Here is a 23,939-nt window from a genome sequence, read left to right as displayed (position 1 = left end):
TATTGGGTCTTTGACTCTAGAAAACATATTAATCAAATCTCCAGAAACATTGCTAAATAAATTTATTAAATGGTATCTTATTTAAAAATATCTGCATAAATATATGCATGAGTCATGTAAACATAATTACATAAAATAAGTAAACATTGAAGTGAATATCTATTATGTGCAAAAAATGGGTTGCTAATTATTATTTTTTGGCTCCTACAGGCATCTGAAGAATTTCTGAGCTACCCAATGTGGGGAATGGCTGTCTGTATCTCTCTGATAATCCTTGCAATACTCCCTGTCCCAGTAGTCTTCATTGTTCGTCGCTGCAACCTCATAGATGATAGTTCTGGTAATTTAGCATCTGTGACCTATAAGAGAGGAAGGGCCCTGAAAGAGCCTGTAAACCTAGAGGGAGATGATGCAAGCCTCATTCATGGAAAGATACCAAGCGAGATGTCATCCCCAAATTTTGGTAAAAATATTTATCGAAAGCAGAGTGGATCACCAACTCTGGATACAGCTCCCAATGGACGGTATGGAATAGGGTACTTGATGGCGGATATGCCAGATATGCCAGAATCTGATTTGTAGCTAGGGAGAAAAATCAGCAGGTTTTATCTGGTTCATTTCTATCAATGAACATTGGCTCTACTTAAGGGAAGCACTAGGCTTCACTTATCAGAGGGCGATCTCAGGTGTTCCATGGCTGTGATCTCTACTCCTAACAGTGTATGTCAGTTCAGCTAGAGCATTCCTTTGGATTCTTTGGTTTACATTTGTGCAGACAGGATTAAAACAAAGCTTATAATGAGTGAGGTCCACGTTTGTTGGGATTCTTTAAGGTACTTTTGGTGTCTTTTCAAGTATTTCTATTTAAAAAAAAAAAACAGGTGTTACCTCAGTTTCTGATAATTTCTGGACTTAGTAATATTGGCAATTCAAAAATGGTATACCTTCAAATGTATAAGTTTACCTTCAGGACAAATCCCAGTATTACAATGAGCAGTTCTGTCAGTTGGTGCCTCTCAGCACATTTCCATGAATCTATTGTGTAGATAGGCTGTACTTATTTTGGTAGCATTGATACCTTTTTAGGCGATTAGTTGAAGAAAGCTGCAAAATATTTTCTTATGTAATAGCTGCATAGAGCAATAGTAGCAAAGAATAAGAAGGCACTAATGCTGGGATGAAAGGTTAGATTCATAGGTGATTGAAGATCATGTGAGTGATGGCTGTACATTCTGTGTAAAATATATGTATGAAAGTGATCCAAGAGTGAGTCACTCAGCACTCTCAAGAATTATGCAAATTCTGCATTTTTCTTATGCCGTGTGCCTAAAATCCTACTTGATATTTATTGTGGTTTCAAGATTAATCAGAGTATATTTATATAATATACTTGCAATGTACATAGATGTATATTAGTACTCTAAGTACTGATTTGAAAACTTGAAGCAAGATGGCATTTTATTTCATATATTTCTGTTTTGCTTCTGTTTTATGCAAATATAAATCCTTTTTTAAGTGATTGTTAAAATTGTATGGCATTACATTTTAATCTACAAATAAACAACATTAAAAAATGATGTTTGTTTTCCACATTGATTTTCCTTTTATCACATGACCTGGATTATCTTGCATTTCAGTCGGCACTTAAGTCTTTCATAATAACTAACGAACACATTCCATGTAGGATTAATACTTTCATTAATAGAACTACTGCCACTTTAGAGACAAAGGGAAAGCCGAGTATCATTGTTAAATGGTGTTCACTATGGTTTCACAATGGTTGAAGAAATACTTGAAGTCTCTCAAGAAACTGTGTGTATAGTTGAGTGTTTGCTGTATCAGTATTGTCTCTGAAGTTTAAAAAATTATGATTTTATGAAATTCTTGCATATATAACATTAGATAAAGCAGAGGTATCCCACTGAACGCCATTTAGTTAAAAGGCTTTTATTTGTAAGTGGCCCATCACCATGTCAGCTGCATTTATAACAATGAAAACAGCACCAAAATAGGGGAGGTAGCACACACAAAATATCCATGATTAATTTGGCCAAATAGTTTTTTTGTAGTGTACACATATGATAGCAGACTACATTACAGCATTTAAAATATGAATTCTATAGGTAACTACATGTTTTAGGTTTTTAAATATATTTATGAAAATCATGTTTTACATAATTTTAAACATTGTGTTCTGTAAAACAATATGTTTATATTATCAGAACTCAAAAATTATAACAAATCAGCAGGAAGTCAATGTGCTCATCCAACATTTCTCCTAGCTGCCCATCAGATATCCTTGAAGGCAACTGCCATTATCAATTTCTTGTGTATTCTTCGGGAGATGGTCTGTGTATTTTTATTACAAACATATAAGTGACATCCTTCTGTATTTTGTCTTATGCATCTTATTTATTTCAATGGATAATTTATTCTGGAGAGTTTCATCTTAGCATATGTATCTGCCTCATTACTACAAAAGTTGAATTAATCTAAATTTTATTTATTTTTGTGGTGAAGAAATCCATTCTTTTATAATCTGCCTCATTAGTAAAAAATACATGGCAAATACAGATGCCCCTAAACTTAACTGTGGTATTACATTCAGCTAAATTCGCCCTAAGTTAAAAACAGCGTATCATGAAAATGCAGTGAGTCCACCTAATCTATTGAACAATGTAGCTTGGCAACACAACCCACTATAGCGTTTAGGTTGTTTGCCCTTGTGACCATGGGGCTGACAGGGAGCCACTCAGCATCACCGGAGAGTATCAGACTTCATATTAGTAGCTTGAGAAAGGATCCAAATTCAAAAAAGAGACTGGTTTCTACTGAAGGTGTATCATGCACATACCATCCTGAAGTTGGGAACCATCTACATACTTAACCTGCCATCCTTTAACATAATGTGACCACACACTGCCAAATGGCACCAGCCCTCTCTTTCCTTGGTGGCTATTTTTTAAAAAACCTGTATATATATTTGACATGTATACACACACACACACACACACACATATATGAGAGAGAATACTGATGTCATAATTAAGCAAATTAAACTATCACCTTCCATAATTACTTCTGAATGTGGTAAGTAGACTTGAAAATATATTGTTTCTTAGCAAACTTTCATTATACAACCCAATATTATTGACCACAGTCTTTGTGCTTTATGTTAGATTTAGAGTTATGTATCCGATATAACTTCAAATTTGTAGCTTTTTAAAAAGGATTCTTTTATTTATTTGAAGATCATGGAGCAGAGAGAGAGGGGCCGACCCTGTGGCGCAGTTTAATCCTCCACCTGCAGCACCAGCATCCCATATGGGCGCCGGCTCTAGTCCTGGCTACTCCTCTTCCAATCCAGCTCTCTGCTATGGCCCAAGTCCTTGGACCCCTCCACCCACATGGGAAACCGGGAAGAAGCCCTGGCTCCTGGCTTCAGATCGGCACAGGTCCGACCATTGCGGCCACTGGGGAGTGAACCAACGGACGGCAGACCTTTCTGTCTGTTTCTCCCTCTCACTGTCTGTATGGCTGTAGCAGCTAGAGCAGGCCAGGCCGAAGCCAGGAGCCCTGAGCTTCTTCTGGGTCTCCCATGTGGGTACAGGGATGCAAGCTCTTGGGCCATCTTCACTACTTTCCCAGGTACATTAGCACAGGGAGCTGGACTGGAAGTAGAACAGCTGGTTCTCAAACATGGGATGGTGGCATCATAGGCAGAGGCTTACTCTGCTATGCCACAACGCCAGGCTTAAGTTTGTAGCTTTTGACTTGCTTCTCTACATTTCCTCCCCTTTCTCACACTTGTTAATCCACTATTCAAGGCTCTGTCCTTATATATTTGAATTTTTTTTCTGATTCCCTATATAAGTGAGACTATGCAATGTTTGTCTTTTTGTGTGAGTTATTTTGCTTACTGTCTTCCAGGTTTATCAATGTCGTTGCAAATGGTAATATCTTCTTTTTAAAGCCTGAATAGTATTCCACTGTGTGTGTGTGTGTGTGTGTGTGTGAGAGAGAGAGAGAGAGAGAGAGAGAGAGAATTTCTTTGTCCATCCAGGGATGCACATTTAGATTGTTTCTAAATCTTTCTAAATCCCATGCAGGGAACATGGGAGCACAGATGATCTCTGTAAGGTGCTGATTCCACTTCCTTGTGGTGTAACCTACAGTTTGGACACTTGCCTTAGGAAATTGGTCTTCATGCTTCTATCCACAGAGTGGAATGAGGAATGCAGGAATCTCAGCTTTAATATGGAAGACAATCTAAATCTATTCAAATGTCTCACTTGGCAGATGAGGAAACAGAGCCAAAGAGCTTAAAGTGAAATGAACTAAATTATTTCTTCTTTGCTTTGTTCACAGAATCAAATCGTCAGGTGTTCATTTATTGACGTAGTCACCCTTTCCTTCAGTATCTACTGAGTGACCATCTACCTTACTCTCAGTACTAAGCCAGCGTGGTGCCACTGTAGTTAGAGTGCAAGATTGATCTCTCTCTTTCCCTCCTCCTCTCTCCCTCTTTCTCCCTTTCAAATAAAATGAAAATTAAAAAAAAAAAATTGAGGTGATTTGTCTTTACATTGCTTTCTCCTATTTCTAAAACTCTGGCCTAAACTTACACAAAGATGGACATAGTTAAAAAATTACCGGTCTTCAAAAGGGAAATGTGCAGAAGGGTTAATACAATGTGTGGATTGGAATAAAATGATGAAGGAGAAAATATACTCACTATTAGAGTCCAACACTCTTAGTATCATAATGTAGCAGTCTTAATATCTTAAATCAATAAAATTTTAAGATTTAATTTCATGAAAGTATAAATTTCCATACCTATGTTTGTGTACATATGTATTTTTAATGCAGAAGTTATTTTTATCAGCAAAACTTCAAATTAGGTCTGTGATCCTAGAAATTTCAATATCAAGACTCTGCTTATGAACTACAATTATGCCTTCAAGTCACTTGTGCCATTTTTAAAGTTATACGAGTGGCCTTCAAGAAACTTTATGGAAAATGCTAATTAAAAGATATGTATAGATTTTGGAAAATAAAGATATTTTAATTCCATTTTTCCAATATTTGTGAAGTATACCTATATTTCCAACCTACTAAATTAAAATATTTTTGAGGGTATTTTTCTGATGCTCAGTCTTGGTTAGGAATTTGATTGTAGTGAAAATAAAAAGAGTGACAAGCAGAATATTGATCCTTATTGATTTCTGCTCAACATAATGAAATGAAGGATGGAGGAGGAAATTATTTTGGTGGATAGGAGTTGTAATTATTAATAAAAATCCTTTGAAAAGTAAAATAGTTTCTCCTTTGAGTTTATTATGTGGTCATCATGGTACCTGAACACCATATCTATGTTGTGACTATGAATAAAATCAATACCAGTTATAGCAATTACATAGTTTTGCATAAATTTAATTGTGAATTTTTTGATCCATAAATTTTTGCAGTAAAAGGAAAATCTATAAAACACTAGAAATCTATGGAAATATTAAAATAACAATCCCCAAAACCTATCTATTCCTGAGTGTATGATTTTTTTACAGAATAACTTGGGGCTAAAGTGGAATGCACCATTTGTTATTTGTGTCCCAGATGCCTACTTCCAAAATTGAATGATTTTCAGGCTACCATGATACTCATTTTTACTTAAATTTTGTTTAAAACACCTGTCATGTGGAGGGAAAAATAAAAATGGGACTGGTACATTATCCTCTCCTTAAGTTCAGTGTCCTGTGGGTTCTAATAATGCTTTAAACACAGTCATTCCCAGCACCACCATCAAAACACACAGGCAACACTACTACTATCTCTGCCATCAACACAAAAACCACTTGATTTATTTGATCAGCAAGAAACATGTGCGATATCTGTGCAGTACCATGTAGTGCCATGTAAATAAATCATGTCTCATAGATGAATGGTGATATCCCAGCTGCTATTTTGCCCTATTAATTGCCTTTGCAGGGCATATTTAGTTGCAAAATTAAAAAGATAAAGGCTATTTAGAAGAGATTGATATTTGTATTTCTGAGAAAAGAATTTTCTCAGGAAAAGAACTTTTAGTATCCTTTAAAGGAATATTTTATAAAACAAACAAACAAACAAAAAGCCTGTGATTGCCCAGAGGACCTAATCTGAGAATATTGAGTAACCTTCACATTTTTAAGCATAGAAGTCTAACATTCATCTGACCTCTCATTTAACCCCATTATTGATCAGGTCAAGAGAATCCATAGATGAAGATATCTGCCGTATACTCATCACTCCTAGACCACTCTGTCTTGTTAAGACTGCCTTTTTCCCCTCCTTCTTTGTAAAGCTTTGTTTTAAATCGAATAAATAGTAAAAGGCATAGTGTGGGAAGATTTGAAGTGGGTCAAATCAATACCTAATAGAACCAAACAATGATGACAGCTACTCTGAGATGGCCCAATGTCTGCTAAATAAATCATATAAAATGTGATTTGCTAGGTATTTTCTTAATACATTTTTGGGCAGAGTCAGTTTAATTCATTTTTTAAGAGACATTCTTATCAGATTTAATCGTAACAATTTTTTTGATTGCTATGTGAAGTAACACACTGTCAACATATATAATCTGCCAACCAACCAACCAACCAACAAGCCAGCTAGCCATTCAAATAAGAACATCCAGTCTCCACTTCCTTTGCTAAGTGAGGCCACTGGTAAATGACACTGACTTAGGTTCAATGGAATAAATCACTATTTTTATAATTCACAATTTCAACTCATGATATGAGAGTAATTTTATAGTTTGTGTTCACTTGCCAACATTTTTTTAAAAAGGGATTTATTTGTTTATTTGAAAGCAGAGTGACAGAGAGAGGTGAGACAGAGATCTTCCATCCACTGGATGACTCCCTAGATGGCCACAACAGCCAGGGCTGGGGAACACTGAAACCAGGAGCCAGGGACTCCATCCTAATCTCTCACTTGTATGGTTGTGGCCCAAGTACTTAGGCCATTATTTGCTACCTTCCCAAGTGCATTACCAGGAAGCTTGATCAGAAGCACAGTAGCCAGCATTGGAAGGAACACTCCAAAATTAGACGCAGGGAGTCACAAGCAGTAGTCTAACCTGCTGTGCCACAATGCCAGCTACCCCCTCCCCCATTTTACAATTTAATAATAACACATCCAAAAAGCATTGAATTCATTTTTCTCATTCAACATTGTTTCACTTTTTTCCTACCTCTTAATTAAATATTTATTCCAAACAAATCTCAACTCAGATCTGTCTTGCTTTTTTTTTTTTTTTCTTTTTGACAGGCAGAGTGGACAGTGAGAGAGAGAGAGAGAGAGAGAAAGGTCTTCCTTTCACCGTTGGTTCACCCTCCAATTGCCGCTGCGGCCGGCGCGCCTAGGCTGGCGCACTGCGCTGATCTGAAGCCAGGAGCCAGGTGCTTTTCCTCGTCTCCCATGCGGGTGCAGGGCCCAAGGACTTGGGCCATCCTCCACTGCCTTCCCGGGCCACAGCAGAGATCTGGCCTGGAAGAGGGGCAACCGGGACACAATCTAGCGCCCCGACAGGGACTAGAACCCAGTGTGCCGGCGCTGTAGGCAGAGGATTAGCCTATTGAGCCGTGGCGCTGGCCCTGTCTTGCTTTTAAAGTTGTTCATTTTTAATTGTTTTATTTTTAATTTATTTTTAAAGGAATTTATTAACACATCAGATTCTCAAAGTCACAGCAAATGGACATTATTACAACACAATTCTCATGTCGTTGTGATATCAATACGAAGAACAGATTCCATGAAGTCCAGTAGTAAAAGCACACACTCATTTTTTCATTACTTTACTGTGTGTTTACTTGTCTGTACTCACTTAGCAAATACAGCAGATTATATGCTAAGCCTCAATTTTTCAAAGTTTTCAATTGTTCAAACTGAAATTCAAGTTAGGCTGTTAAAACTGGTACTTCATTTTCAGGCAATCTGAGCAAATATTTTTAGAATGGGAGTCATAGATCAAAGCATTCACATTTTTGGTATTCTTATCTCAAAAGTACATTTTATAATTTATCTAGTGATGAAAAACACTAATTTTGGGGTTCTGCTTTGATTTTGTGTGATTAAACTAGCTAAAATTCTCTCATAGACTACAGTAGTTGTATACAATTAAGGCATACATACTTCTTTATTATGATCACAAAATCTTAGGTAATGTCAAGATCACAGAATAAGTTTTTGGCATTAAATTATGCCAACTGAATGAACATAATGGTAAGAATTATCTGACAATAGGGTGAAGAGTATTCTAAATCTCTGTCTTTAAGTTCTGGTTATTCTGGAAGAAAAAATAATTTCTACATTAATTAATTTTTGCCTTTTAATAGAACATAACAGTATTTACTGTGTATCCTTAAAGAAAAATAATCACAAGTTTCAGGAAAGACCTGTGTGTTTTTGCTTTCTCTGCCCCGCAGTGAGATTCCTCACTGATCAGGCAGGCTAAGTAACTTTGTCTCTTACTAATTAGCTCTCAAGGTTGACACGAATTTTCCACTGAATGATCAGATCAAAATTGCACTCTTAAATATTTCAATTATGTACATTTTCTTGAGAAATATGAATAAACAGTAAGAAGTCTACTTTTAATTATTACTCTCAGTAGCATATATGTCTTGCATAGTTTTAAACATAATCAAAATACTATAAAGACAGTTTATTAAGCCTATCTAACACAAAGAGGTTTTACTTATTTTCAAAGATGATCCATGGCATACTATACGCATTCACACATACACACTAAACAATAATGAAAAATTTAATTCATCTTTTTCCAATTTATAATGAAAGTGTTTTCATAATATTCTACTGATGTCCAGAATTGCTACTGGAATATCAGTACATCATGTCAATTTTCTCAAAGTTTGCTTTCATTCAGGAGAACAATTTTTTAAGAATATATTTTATATTTATTTAAAATTTAAATAATAATATTTGTCATTTTATATTTTGTATAAAGGCTTTACTTTTGGATAGGAATAACATACATTTTAAAATACATAGTAGTAGAGCTGTATAAAATATAATGTAATTTAAATACTCACAGGATTTTAAATAAGCATAGCAAAATCCTTCTAGGGCTCTGCATTTCCATCAGTTTAAACCACTTAGGATGGGAAGCCTGGTTCTTCATGCTAAGTTCCTGCTTTACCTATTTAGGGCATCTCTCCCCTCACACACTTCACAGCAATTGGTGTGCTTCCTGTTCTTTGGATATTTCCAGTCCTTCTAAACCATTTATTTGCACACATTATTATCCATGCCCATATTCCTCTCCATGTCTCCCTAAATGTTTGACTAGAAGGAGTCCATCTTTCCAGTTTCCAGTTTAGATGGTGTTTTCCACTGTGGGATATTCACGCTTAGAACAGCACTTATCACACTGTATTTGAATTCTCGGTTTTATACATTAGCCTATATACTCCCAACATCGAGATAAAACTTCAAAATTGAGCAGCTCCAAATTGTGTTTCCAAGACTTACATAATGCTTGGTATGCAGGATGCCTGCAAACTTTGTGTTAGGGAAGAGTGGAAGGGAAGGAGCTATCAAAGGAGGAAGAAACATCAGAGAATAAATAAGATCACATATGAATTGCCACACTTTCTAAATTTTGTGCCATAATTTAAATATCCCCCATTTTTATTTCCATGCCAGTGGGTTTTCAAATTACCCCTCCTGTGAAAATACTATAAAGAATGTTGTTGCTTTCCAGTGTGTTTCTGTAAGCTATCAATTTTGTTTTGTTTTAGCTTTTATAATTTTAACTTTTTTTTTTATATTCCACAAGTATTTTTTAAAGATTTATTTATTTGGAAGGCAGAGTGACACACATACACACACAGAGCGAGAGCAAGAGTGAGTCTTCCATCTGCTCCTTCACTCTCCAAATGTTCACAAGAGTCAGAGCTGGGCCAGGCCAAAACCAGAAACTTCTACCTCCATGTGCATCTCCAACATGGGTTTTGGGGCCCAAGCCCTCATCTGCTGCTTTCCCAGGTTCATTAGCAGGGAGTTGAATCCAAAGAAAAGCAGAGAGGTCACGAATTTGCACTCCAACATTGAAAACTGTCATAACCAAGTGAAGGTTTAATGTGTTGTGCCACAATGCCAGACCCCCATAAGGATTTTATACACTTTTTAATTAACAATAATTGTACACATTTATGGGATCTAGTGTGGTTTTCATAGCAAGTATACAAAGTGAACTGATCAAATCACATTAATTAGCATTTCCATGTCTTTATCATTTTGTTGTTGTTTGGAGCCTTCCAGCTCTCTCCGCCAGTTCTCCATATATAAAAATTTTGAGAACTATAGTCTCCACTCTATGCTGTGGAACACTAGAATACATTTTTTCTATATGTGTTTTGGTAGCAGTTAACTAATCTTCCTCTATCCCGCTTGTTCACTGTTCCCAATTTATAGTAATCATTACTCTACATTCAGATCAACTTTCTTTTTTGTTTAATTAAGCTTCCACATATGATAGAGAACAAGCAGTATTTATCTTTCTGAGCCTGGCTTAGTTCACTTAATCTAGGTCTTCTAGTTTCCATCCATTTTGCTACAAATTACAAAATTTCACTCTTTTTTACAGCTAAATAACACTCCATTATGTATACCATATTTACTTTATTCACCCACTGACAGTCTCCTAGGTTGATTCCATATCTTGGCTATGGTAATGAACATGGGAGGGAGTACAAGTATCTCTTCCACATGCTGATTTTATTTCCTTTGAATAGGACAGCTGGATCTAATTAGGCCCAAGGACTAGACCCATTTAGTTTTCCAGAAACCTCCACACTGTTCTCCATAATGGCAACATTAATTTAAATTCCCACCAACAGTATAGAAGTGTTTCTCCACAACTTCATTAGAGTATTTTACTTTTTGTCTTTTTATTAATAGCCATTCTATGGCTATTATTAAAGGTAACAACTCACCTTAGCTTTGATTTGTATCACATTCTTATAAAATTAAATTCATTTTCTAATTTAATTTGTTAGAATACATTAAAATAATAAAAGTGGTGATGAGCTGACAATTTCTAAGTTCTCTCCAGAGATCATGGATGAATACATAAAACTTTTTATGTAAATTATCTTGATTGTGGTGAAGCTGTGGAATTTTGGAACCATGTAGCCTGGGCTCAAAATACCAGCTCTGCTACTTAGTATCCTATTGATTGAGTAATTGCCATAACTTCTTCATGCCTTCATTTCCTCAGCTGAAATCAGAGATGATAGTAGTAATTAACCCATAAGGATGATGTAAGAATATGGTGAGTTAATATTGCAGAATGCTTTGTTCTTAGAACAATGCACATCAAATCACATGTTATATATTAACTGTTATTTTCAGTACTTTATTTATTTATTTATTTATTGACAGGCAGAGTGGATAGTGAGAGAGAGACAGAGAGAAAGGTCTTCCTTTGCCATTGGTTCACCCTCCAATGGCCGGTGCAGCCGGTGTGCTGTGGCTGGCGCACTGCGCTGATCTGATGGCAGGAGCCAGGTACTTATCCTGGTCTCCTATGGGGTGCAGGGCCCAAGTACTTGGGCCATCCTCCACTGCACTCCCTGGCCACAGCAGAGAGCTGGCCTGGAAGAGGGGCAACCGGGACTGAATCTGGCGCCCCGACTGGGACTAGAACCTGGTGTGCCGGCGCTGCAGGCAGAGGATTAGCCTAGTGAGCCGCGGCACCGGCCCCTGCTCCACTTCTGATCCAGCTCTCTCTGCTGTGGCCTGGGAAAGTAGAAGATGGGTCAAGTCCTTGGGCCTCTGACCCCGCATGGGAGACCTGGGAGAAGATCCTAGCTCCTGGCTTTGGATAGGAGCAGCTCCGGCCAATGCGGTCAACTGGGGAATGAACCAGCGAATGGAAGCCCTCCCTCCCTCCCTCTCTCTCTCTCTCTCAGACCTCTCTTTCTCTCTCTGTGTAACTGACTTTCAAATAAATAAATGAATCTTTAAAAAGAATTGTAGTTGAGAAATATCCTAACAAAAGAAATAAAACAACAAGCAAACAAAATAAAGAATTGTGAATTCAATCAAATTGTTTCAATCTTATTTACTTTTTGTCACCTCAAAAGGGATGCACAATACTGTGTGTTATTACAGTATCTTCCATTAGAGGGCAGTGCAACATTTCCATATCAATAGAAGGTTTTTAAGTACAGCTTTTCATTTTATGGTCAAGTAAACTGACAGTAATGATTAGTGCTTTGGAAGGCATATGTTTATGTAAAATTTGAGGTTTCATTTTGGCTTAAAGCTTTATTTTATGCACCTCTAACACCATGTAATTTTTAAAAAATATTTAAGTCTGTGTAAATGAAACTTTTAAAATATTAAGATAAACATTACACGTTCTTAAAAACAAAATACAGATACTCATTAAAAATATCATTTTCTGAAATGAAATTAAACCTCAACTGACATAATGCATCAATATTCCGGTAGCAGTTCTAAACATTAGTAAAATATTTTGAAAATATCTTTATTAAGATACATAAATAAATAGTGAAAAGATGAATTGCTGATTTCTCCATCATTACTTAGGCATTTATTATGTGTGCATATATGCGTATGCATTACTGTGTGTAAAATGCCATGAATCATCTTTGAAAAGAAGTAAAACCTCATTGTACTAGGTAGGCTAACAAAGTAAATATATTCACATCATTTTGAATAACATGATCAAAGAAGCAAATAGTTTTCATTGCTATAAATTTATCATGTGTCTAAAGGAGAAACCTCAGATTAATACCATGCAATGTATGTTATGGTTTGGGGATATCTAATTGTTACAGAAAATGTGTGTGCAGAGGGATAATGCTAATATAAACATGGATTGAACTTAATAACAATAACTCTACCCAAAATGTATTTCAGCAACAACAAACATTTGTTGACTCAATGTATACTACATGCCAGACCAAGCTCATGGTGGTAACCACAGTTCTGATGTCATCTGTTTTTCACAGAATTTTCATGAGGTAGCTCTTTCAGTACTATAAGCTCCATTGTATAACCAGAGTTAAATGTTTTAATTCTCACATAAAAATATAAATATAATGTGTCTAAGTTCCTAGTACTAGTATGTGGCAAAAATCAGGTCTGAAAGATCCTGAGAGCTTAACCAGTTTGCTGGAATTAAACATTAAAAATTTGACAAGGTATAAAAAAGGCATAATAAAAATGAGGTAGTCAATTTACTTACATTTTTACTCGGCATCTGGGTGTCTCTGTGTGTAAAGGACTGCTTTAAAGGTTGGTTACATTGAGCTAAAACCTTAACAATGAAAGTGAGCTAGTTAAAGATATATTGAGGTACATGCTCTGCCCTCCAATCCCCACTGCCTTATCCTTTTTCTTCTCTTTCTCTTCCATAGGTGCTGAGCTTTTGCAAAGACTGCCGGAAGACTGGTGCATACAATACAGGAGATAGAGAAAATATGCAAATAAATTGAGGATAGAGGGAGCCCAGTGTCTGCAGCCATTGCTGTGCAGTGGGCTAGGCCACCTTTGAGAAACCTACATCCCATAACTGAGTACTGGTTCCAGTTCTGGCTTCCTGCAAATGCAGCAGGTGATGGCCTAAGGGCTGGAGTCTTTAGCCTGGGAGAGACCCAGATTGAGTTATGGGCTTCTGGCTTTGTCCTGGCCCAGTCATGGCTGTTGCAGTTAACTGAAGAGTGAACAAGCAAACTAACAGAAGGAATCTCTCTCTCTCTCTCTCTCTCTCTCTATATATATATATATATACACACACACACACACACACTCTATATATATATACCTAGAAAAATGTATATAAATACATTTAAATATGTGTATATAAGTACACTTAGAAAAAATGGATGCAGGAGTTGCCATTTAAGCTTCTAGTTAAGACACCCCTGGCCCACATCAGAATAACTCAGTTCCATTCTCTGTTCCTGCTCCTAACTCCAGTTTCCTGCCAATGGGACTCTAGGAAGTGGTAGTAATGGCTAAAGCAACTGGGTTTCACCACTCATGTGGGAGACGTGGGTTGGATTCTAGACTTTCAACTTCTTCAGATGGCTGTTGGTGTAGCCCTGGCCAATGTGGGCATTTGGGATGCAAACTTGCACAAGGCAGTTCAATATCTCTAACTCTCTTTCACTCTTGCTTGGTCTCTCTGCCTCTCAAATAAATAAGTAAATTAAAATAGGGTAAAGATGTGGAAAATGGAAGGCTAGAATTGGAATGAGTGGTGTGTAACTGACTTAAAAAAAAGATAGTAAGATACAGAAAAAAAGATACCAAAAGAATAAGACAGTAAGATACAGAAATAAACAGATTTGCACACACAAGGAATTTACCCCCAGCTCTCTCTACAGATTAGCCAATAAGCAATGATGCTTCACTTGAAATGAGCACAGCTCACACCGGATCTTGGTGTATAAATACCATTGTCCACCAAAGTGAACGAGGGCTCCTTGAAGAAATGGCCAACTGCAGGACTTGTTAACATCACCAGTAATGTATTTCTATTACAACTCTTGAGGAGTACACACATCAATATTAAACATTCCTCAAATTAACTGACCTGAACTCTTCAAACCTGTTGAGGACATGAAATAGAATGAGAACCTTGCAGATTGAAAAAGGCTAGTGAGACATGGCAATTAAACATATCATACATTGCTGGATTAGATGCTAGTCCCTTAACACTTTATATTGGGACAATCAGTGAGATTTGATATGAACTTGTGGCTTAGATGATGACATTTAATCAATATTTCATCAATGGTAATTTCCTGATTGTGAAGATTTTCCTGTGGTTATAAGTGTCTTTATCTGGAAATTACATCGGTGGGAGCTCTTAACAGGATCTGGCAAGTTTTATGTAAATCTGAAATTATTTGAAAATAAAGCTTTTTAAATAAACCCATGAGGGAAGAATTTACCAGGGAGAGAGAACAGCACATGCTAAGGCACTAAAGCAGAAGAAGGAGGTGGAGACAGAAGGGCCGAGTGATGGCTGGACTCATCACTTGTAGTGTTCTGAGATAGGACTTGAGAGATGTACGGGGGCCCAATCTTGCAGGGCTCTGCTGAGCAAACACGTTTGAATTTTAACATAAAAGAAAGTGCAAGCCCTGGAAGCTTGAGACAAGTGATTGGCATGACCTGATTCATATCAGGATGGCAAAGTTTATGTAATCACTTTAGGGAGTTATATCCTGAGACACATTTACTGGAAACAATAAATGGGAATTTCAAACTAGTCATTAATTTATATGATAATTTAATTCAGTTGTTTTATAGCAATTTAGATAATTAACCTTGTAGACACATTTTTATTCAGTTGCCAAATATTGAGTACTTAAATGTGTCAAAAGCTCTTAGATATGGTACACAAAAATTACTAGTTAGTGATCTTCATCCATTATAGATTCCATATGCCCTGTGCTTTCTGTCAGTCTCAATTTTCCAGGTGGTGACCTCAGTCTCGATTTTTGAATGGTTTGAATTGTGAGTAGACCTGTCCCATTTGCTGTTTGTTCTTGTACTTTGTGGTTTGCTTTATTTTTCATTAACTTTACTGATTCTAATGCACCTAAGAGGACCCCTAGGGAATCTCATAGGTTCCAGACAGTCTTTCTGTATCAACATGCAGCAGCAACTCCAATTTAATGTAGTTAATTAGGATTTAGCACTGTGAACAGTGTACCATTACCTCTGTCTCTTGCTTCAGTGATAGGAGAATTGCAAAGTGGCCAGGTGCAATTTCAACTTCCAATATTATGAAAGCAATGACTGCTGGAGCAGTCTCATATGGACACCAGCAGAACTAGTGATGCACCTGATTCTCAATTCTGCATTCAATATCACCTTGTCAGCTTGAAATTAAACAGTGAGGGAGTATTTATGCTACAGAAATCAGCAAGTGTTATAAATCAGGGCCTGGTATCCACTATGGCTTCATTTCAGGTCACAAAAACAAGTACTATAACAGCTAAGCATATGTATTCCATTACATTGTAATGTGTGTAAATACCAATTACTTTGTCCCACTCCCACTCCTATCCTTATCCATTAAATTTACATTGTCATGCTAAAATTGTAATTTAGTTATCAGATAACAGAATATCCAGGTGGGATGGTGACTGAATCTGGGGAGTAATTAAAGTATCCACAGATGAATTCTACCACTGATGAAATTTTCTGTCTGCCCTGTTGAGGAGGTAGGTGAGAATATTTTCATATGTATAAAATAGAGTGGAATACTGTTAGTTGAAAATGTAAAATTGTTATATGGCTATTATAATATATGGAGAAGCATTTTACAGGTGATAAGTAATAGGAGAGACTAATTGTTTTGGTAATTTGTCTATTTTCTCTCATCTCCAAAACCATGCTTCCATGTTCTGCTCTGTGATGCTGGTGTTATTTCTGATGGTTCAGCCTCAACAACTGCTCCTCACTCTGGGAAAGATATTAAGTTCTATCCAGCATCTTCACTCTAAGGCCCAAGTCCTAGGTAACTGAGTTCCTCCTGTGAGGTTAGAACTCATTGGCATATTTCCTTCCAAGAAGATCGACACTTAGCATTCCAAAGCTCCTCTTCCAAACACTGAAGATCTAATGCCCTCAATCAGCTGTAAGGTTGGGAGCTATTTCTTCTCTTCATTCTCTTTGTGATACCTTTCAAAAATATTTTGCTCTCACCCTATCATTATCATTGAAACTTATTATTTCTATTAAATAATTTCTATTAAATGGTTTCTATTAAAATAACTAGAATAGTTTGCCTTTTCTTAACAAGAACTTTCTAAGTATATTCACGATCAACCAGCACACCTCTGTAAAAATGTTAGAAATTCTAAGTTGAAAATCTGTAGGCTATTTCACTGCATTGCTCCTTTACATTTGGGAAGAAGAAAAATTGGCAGATTAAGGCATTACGGCTGTGTTTTATGCATCTTTCTGCTTCTTAGGCTTATTGTGTGCCCACTGCAGTGTCAGGCCAGAGACAATAGTGACCCAAAAAGGATAAGAAAGACATCTATGAGGAGCATGCATTGTGGCACAGACAGTTAAATGGCCACATGGGATGTCCACATTTCATTTTGGAGTGCTCATTGGAGCTGTAGCTCCTCTGCTTACAATCCAGTTTCCTGTTAATGTGCCTGAGAAAGCAGAGGATGATGGTGCTGGAAACCTGCTACACAAAGATGGACTTCCTGGCTTCTGGCTTCAGCCTGGTATAGCCTTGGATGTTGCAGGCAGCTGGGAATGAACCAGTGTATGTGTTATACACACAATGGGAAAGAAGGAAGAGGGAGGGAAGGTATGGTAGGAAGTATCATTGTGCTCTTAAAACTGTATATATGGGCCGGCGCCGTGGTTCACTAGGCTAATCCTCTGCCTGTGGCGCCGGCACCCCGGGTTCTAGTCCCAGTTGGGGCACTGGATTCTGTCCTGGTTGCTCCTCTTCTGGTCCAGCTCTCTGCTGTGGCCCGAGAGAGTGCAGTGGAGGATGGCCCAGGCTCTTGGGCCCTGCACCCGCATGGGAGACCAGGATTCTGTCCTGGTTGCCCCTCTTCCAGTCCAGCTCTCTGCTGTGGCCCAGGAGTGCAGTGGAGGATGGCCCAGGCCCTTGGACCCTGCACTCTCATGGGAGACCAGGAGGAAGCACCTGGCTCCTGGCTTCGGATAAGTGCAGCACGCCGGCCGCAATGCTCCGGCCGTAGCGACCACTTGGGAGGTGAACCAATGGAAAAAGGAAAACCTTTCTCTCTGTCTCTCTCTCTCTCACTGTCTAACTCTGCCTGTCAAAAAAATAAATAAAAATAAAAAAAAACCTGTGTATATGAAATATATGACATTTGTTCTATTTATATAAATAAAAAAGTTAAAAAAAGGAATATATGCACTCCTAAATAAATAATTTTTTAAAAGAAACAGATCTATTTCTGTAAATAAAAAAGAAGAAGAAATTATCAATTCCCAACTTGACTCTCATTGGGATTAAACATGATAATAGGTCTGATCTGATTTCATCATCATTTAAAAAATCATCTATTATTTTTCACTTTATGTTTCTGTGTGGGAGCAAACTGTTGAAATCTTTACTTAATGTATGCTAAACTGATCTTCTGTATATAAAGAGAATCGAAAATGAATCCTCATGTGAATAGAAGGGGAGAGGGAGTGGGAAAGGGGAGGGTTGCAGGTGGGAGGCACGTTATGGGGGGGAAGCCATTGTAATCCATAAGCCGTACTTTGGAAATTTATATTCATTAAATAAAAGTTAAAAAAAAGAGATCTATGACAGTATAAACTGTTTAGCATAATGGGATTTTATGAAATATAGAGAAGGGAAATTATTACAGGAATAAAGAAATTAGGGAAGCATATAATTAAAGAAAGAAGTGAAGAGATAGTACGGGCAAAAAGGAGATAGAAGAGATAGTACTCACTGATTTTTTAGGAGAATACTAAAACTATTTTGAAGAACAATACAAAATGAACTTCTAAAAAGTATTTTCAATGTATCAGATATGAGCACCATCACTTTATAAGGCAAAGCATTTGAACACAAAATGAAGGAAGAACATCCTATCAGCATCAAAGATACCCTTTCCTAAGGAAAGACAGTTGACAACTTATTACTGCACACCGACACATGTATACACATCACAGACATTCCACTAATGTTTATCTCCACAACTATATTTGGTAAAGAAGTTAGTTATATTTTCATTTAACTGAATCAGTTGAAAGATGACTTTTTTGAAAGATTTATTTTATTTTTATTTGAAGGCAGAGTTGGAGAGGAGGAGACAGACAGACAGACACACACACACACACACAGAGTGAGAGAGAGAGTGAGAGATCTTCCATCTACTGGTTCACTTCCCAAATGGCCACAGTGTCCAGGGCTGGGCCAGGCTGAAGCCAGGAGCTTCATCCGAGGCTCCCATGTGGCTGCAGGGGCCCAACAACTTGGGCCATCTTCTGCTGCCTTCCCAGGCACAATAGCAAGCAGCTGGATCAGAAGTGGAGCAGGGGCCTGCGCTGTGGTATAGTGGGTAAAGCCACCGCCTGCAGTGCTGGCATCCCATATGGCCCCTGGTTTTGTGTCCTGGCTGCTCTACTTCTGATCCAGCTCTCTGCTATGGCCTAGGAAAGCAGTAGAAGATGGCTCAAGTCCTTGGCCCCCTGCACCCACGTGGGAGACCTAGAAGCTTCTGGCTCGTGGCTTTGGATCAGCTCAATTTTGGCCATTGTGACCACTTGGGGAGTGAACCAGTGGATGGAAGACTGCTCTGTCTCTCTGCATCTGCCTCTCTATAACTCTGCCTTTCAAATAAACCTTTTAAAAAAAGGATAGGAGGAGCAGGAGGAGGGGAACTGGAGGAGGAATTGGAGGAGGGGGAGGGAAAGGAGGAGGGAGAGAAGGGGATGAGGGGGAGGAGAAGTAGTGGGTGGAGCAGCCAGGACATAAACTGGTACCCAAATGGGATGACAGTGGTGCAGGTGTCGGTTTAACCCATTATGCCACATGTGGCCTCAAAAGATGATTTTTTAAAAAAATACTTAACTGATGTAAAATTATACACCTGTACAGGTTTCTGTGTTTTGTTTCAGAACATGGAAAGATTGTGCAATGTTCAGATCAAGGTAAATATATCTATTTCCTCAAATATTTATCATTTGATAACATTCAAAATCCTTTCTTCTAGCTTTTTAAAATATGCATTACCTATAGTCTGCAATTCTATCCATAGTCACCTACTATGCAACAGAGGTTCTGAATACCAGAAATTAAAGGAGATATTTTTAGGATTTTTTCTCCAGCTGTCTCTTTCCTAAATAGATGACCATTCACTTTGTGTGTGTGTGTTTTTTTTTTTTTTTTTTAACTGAGCATGGCCTAAAGCTTTCAGACCACTGTCCTCCTCAGAATGACGCTACAATATTGTTTTTCCTCTTTTTTCTAAACATTTTTTACTAATGTAAAGAGAACAGATTTCATATATTATGTAAGTTCAGTTCTAAGAATATAACTATATTTCCCTGACTCCCATTCTCCCTCCCTCAATCACCTTCCTTTCCTTTTTTTATTTTTGCAAAAAAAAAACCCCATAATTTTAATCAGAGATGTTGATGTACAAAAGGCCAGATTTCACTGTAGGGAGTAAAAGAAACTTTAAAATGTCATTGTTTTAGACCTGGCTAAAATAACAGTTGTCCCTATTTTCTGGGATAAAATCCTATGAACATTTTCTATTAGAAAATTTTCAAACTTACACAGAGAGATAAAAACTAATCCTCCTGTAAACTCCATGAATAATGATTAAGGATTTTCCAAATTTATTTGACATATTACACGTTATTTTTTTGTGGACTATTTTAAAGCACACCTCAGATATCAGGTAATTTTAATTTGGTTCTTCTAAAAGAAATAAAGTTTATATACCAACACAGAGACCAATGCAGTATGCCTCTTTTGTTATTTACTTCAAATAAATATTAAACCTATTCAGGCTCTATCCCCACAGGTCAGCCCTTCGTCAATTAGGATGACTCCTCTTCCTCCAGCTTTTCTAGAATTCTGAGCAATTCTGGGAACACCGTAGAAGGAAGTTATGGTTTTGCCTACATTCAGGTGACAATTGCAAAGTAGAGAAGAATTTGACCAGTTTAATTACTTCCTTTTGGGTAGAAACAATGGGTCATGGTAACAGGCAATCATAATTGCATTATCTTATTTGAGATGGGTTCAATTATATTGAATCATATTCAATTATATTGCATATAAGCAACATTAAAACTGCAAGTAACAATTACATGTTGCTTATATTATGATTAATTTTTATTTTTTGGGAGCATGTGCCTGCAAGATAATAAGGTTAATTTTCAAAAGTCCTAATCCCACCTATACCCACAAAAATTAGGAAAAAAACGTTTTTTATGATGAGTGTTAAGAAAAGTTCTCTAAGTTGTGAGCCATTTAACTAAGGAAGCTTTAGCAGAATCTTGGTCCTATGAGCAGACTCAGAACTCAGTCACGCTGCCCCGTACTCACTTCTCCATCTCCTGAAAGTATTTCCCATGAAGCCACCACACAGCTTTGTTTAGAAAACCGCACACACAACTGCAGAGCCCAGTCTCATACTAGAATCAATCCTTCTGTTAGTGTAATCTGGAGGGTATAATAAATGTATCTGTGTCAATATCGTAGGGCTAAGTTTTTCTGTTTGCAATAAACTATTCACAGGGAACGCAGTGAAGGTTTACACAAAACTGTCTGGATGAGGCCTGGAATTTCAGGTGTAGCTCACTGGTCTGTATGAGATTTGGAACCAGTAACCTCTGAGGCTTCTCCAGCAGGATGTATTGAGGTGTGTGGTCATCAGTGAGCAATTAGTTGAAAATATATACATGTACATATACCCATGCTTGCCAAGAAATAAATTCTCTGTATGGACTATATTCACACAAAATATACGCTATTCACTATATAGCACGTAGCCCACCCTGTAGACACCAAAATGTTACTCTCATCCCAATTCCAAAACCATACCACAAAAAGCTATGGGTCAATGAGAAATGGCACTAATTGCTGTGCATTTCCAAAGCATCTACCCCTTACGGGTACTTTTTTCTATAAGAAGTCCTCCCAATAGGAAAACGTACACATTTACTTACCTTAAACTAGACAGAAGTAAATCTATATGAGCCAGTGAACCACAAAGAGGATGTTTTACTCTCCTGCACATGGCAATGGGTTCTCCAATAATTCAGGAGTTTTTTTTCCTCATTAACTCCTTATTGCAAGTCACGCTCTGATAGGAGTATACGTGGAATTACGTGAAAAAAAATATATCCAAGAATAAAAAGCACAGTACATAAAGTAGCATGTGCATTCCAGTGAGATAGGGCGTCCGAGGGTCAGCGCTTCCAACATGACGGATGGCCGAATGGTCTGGGCGGCTGGGCTGGCCAGCAGGCAGTGGGGGCCCCTGCTTCCCCGCGGCCCAGTGAGTGGGGCAGCACCGGCTCCTGGGACCCTGGTCCAGCCCCGCGGGTCATCCATGCCTAGCAGCAGCGATGCAATGCGGCCCGGGGCCTTCGTAAAGCGCCCTCCGGAGCCTGGCACTCAGTCTTCTTCAGGAAGACCTCACTGGGAATAACTTACCCCGGCAAGTCCGTCTGGATTGAAAGGCGCAGTGCAACCAGGGGACCAAAGGCAGGGTCCAGCTTGCCTTCTGCCGCACCGTTGTAGCCGGAGACTATCTGCAGGGAGAGGAGGCGCAGAGTGGCTGAGCGGCCCTCCTGCGGGGCCTTCCTGTCAGCCAGGGACGACCTTGTCTCGCGGGCGCTCGATACTCCCCCTGCGGAAGAAGAACCGCTCAAGGCTGAGTGGCTGGCGGCAGCGGAAGTGGAAGCAGGTGAAGTCCCGGGCACGGCAGGCGTGAAGGCCCAGAAGTCCTCGAACAGGAAGGCCTTCTTCAGGGTGAAGGGCTGGTGTGCATTGAGTCTGTGGCCACCTCGGCCGGTGGCTTCACCTGCTCCATCCGCAGCTCCTGCTTCCCGAAGTCCTTGCCCTTCAGTTTCTGGGTCTTGGCGGCCAGCGAGCAGTGCATGCCCACGTGCTGGAAGCGGGACGGCTTGAAGCGGATCTGCAGGTTGACCTTCTGTCGGTCACAGTGCTTCGCCACAGGATGTGGTCCAGCAGGCAGTCGATGGGCTTGTCCCGGTAGAACATGAAGGTGAACTCCACAATCAGGCTCAGGTCCAGCGACTTGGGCATCTTCCCAGTGAAGCCCAGCTCGGAGAACTCCAGGATCATCCAGTCCTTGGAGGGCTCTTGAGGACGAAGTTCTTCATGGTGCTCTTTTAGTTGGGCTTGGCTACGAGTTTGTCCTCCAGCTGCACGTAGTAGACGCCTCTGGATTTCGTGTACGTATGTCATGAGGAAGCAGTAGTCCAGGTTCTGTTTGATCCTCCAGCTGACTCCCAAAGGACTTGCGGGGGTGGAAGAAGACCTCCAGGAGTCCTGAGTGATCCCCGTGAGGAACAAGGCCTTGATGTTCTCTGTCGCTGCTGAAGTGTACCGTGGGTCAGGCACGGCGATCAGCACCACGATGATCGAGTCCTCCTTGTCCTGCAGCCTCAGCTTAGAGAAGAGCGAGTGCAGCATGTCCGTTACGTGCCAGAGCACCTCGCCCTGGACGCTTGGGATGCCCATGGCCACCCACACTCCGGCGCAGCCCTGGCCCACGCTCACTGCCGGCTGCTGGCAGATGGTGGAAGGCAGTAGGCAGGTGCAACATGCACCTGTGTGAGATGTTCCAGGGCTTCAGCCAGGGTGGGGGGTGGGGTGGCCTCTGTCAAGCGGCCACGGGTGTGATTGCTATCGCCATCTCTCAGGGCCTGCCTCTCTGACACAGCCCCCTTGATCTCCTCTAGCACCGGGCTGAGCTCCTTGGAGCACTTAAGACTCTATCTTGGTCATGAGCAAACAGTCCCGCAGTGCCAGGAACCCAGCAGGAGTTGGTATTTACGCTGGTATATGTCCACTACGGTGCCTTTCTGGCCACTAAGCACCGCACCAGGAGAGCGAGACGGGGGCACACAGGCAGAAGAGCAGCCAGCATCAGGAGTGTGCCATTGTGGCGTCTCATCTCGTTCGGTATACAGTGGTTTCTTAATTGCATACTCATTACATTTTCCTATATTATTTTGGACCCAAGAAGTCTTTTTTTTTTAAGATGTATCTTTATTTATTTGAAAGGCAGAGTTAAAGAGAATACAGAGAGAGAGAGAGAGATATCTTCCATCCACTGATTCACTTCCCAAATGGCAGCAATGGTTAGGGCTGGGCCAGGCGGAAG

General features: G+C 39.1%; 1 protein-coding gene and 1 pseudogene across 2 annotated transcripts in view; one reads left to right on the top strand and one right to left on the bottom strand.

Moving 5' to 3' along the window:
- SLC6A15 (solute carrier family 6 member 15) overlaps window positions 1–1,584 on the top strand; it is a 45,947-nt gene extending 44,363 nt beyond the window's left edge. For both annotated transcript variants that reach the window (XM_002711371.6, XM_070051477.2), the window contains exon 12: window positions 211–1,584. In XM_002711371.6, coding sequence (XP_002711417.3) covers window positions 211–582 — 372 coding nt within the window. In that variant the 3' untranslated portion in view covers window positions 583–1,584. The remainder of the gene's footprint in view (window positions 1–210) is intronic.
- A 20,556-nt stretch (window positions 1,585–22,140) lies between these two features.
- On the bottom strand, window positions 22,141–23,729 carry LOC100338977 (alpha-1,3-mannosyl-glycoprotein 4-beta-N-acetylglucosaminyltransferase B pseudogene; annotated as a pseudogene).
- Window positions 23,730–23,939: the final 210 nt, after the last annotated feature.

Source organism: Oryctolagus cuniculus, chromosome 11 (assembly GCF_051225735.1).
Source record: "Oryctolagus cuniculus isolate XC-2025 breed Fujian yellow rabbit chromosome 11, ASM5122573v1, whole genome shotgun sequence".
NCBI lineage: Eukaryota > Metazoa > Chordata > Mammalia > Lagomorpha > Leporidae > Oryctolagus > Oryctolagus cuniculus.
Note: the sequence above shows the minus strand (reverse complement) of the source record. Positions and strands in the feature narration are given on the sequence as shown.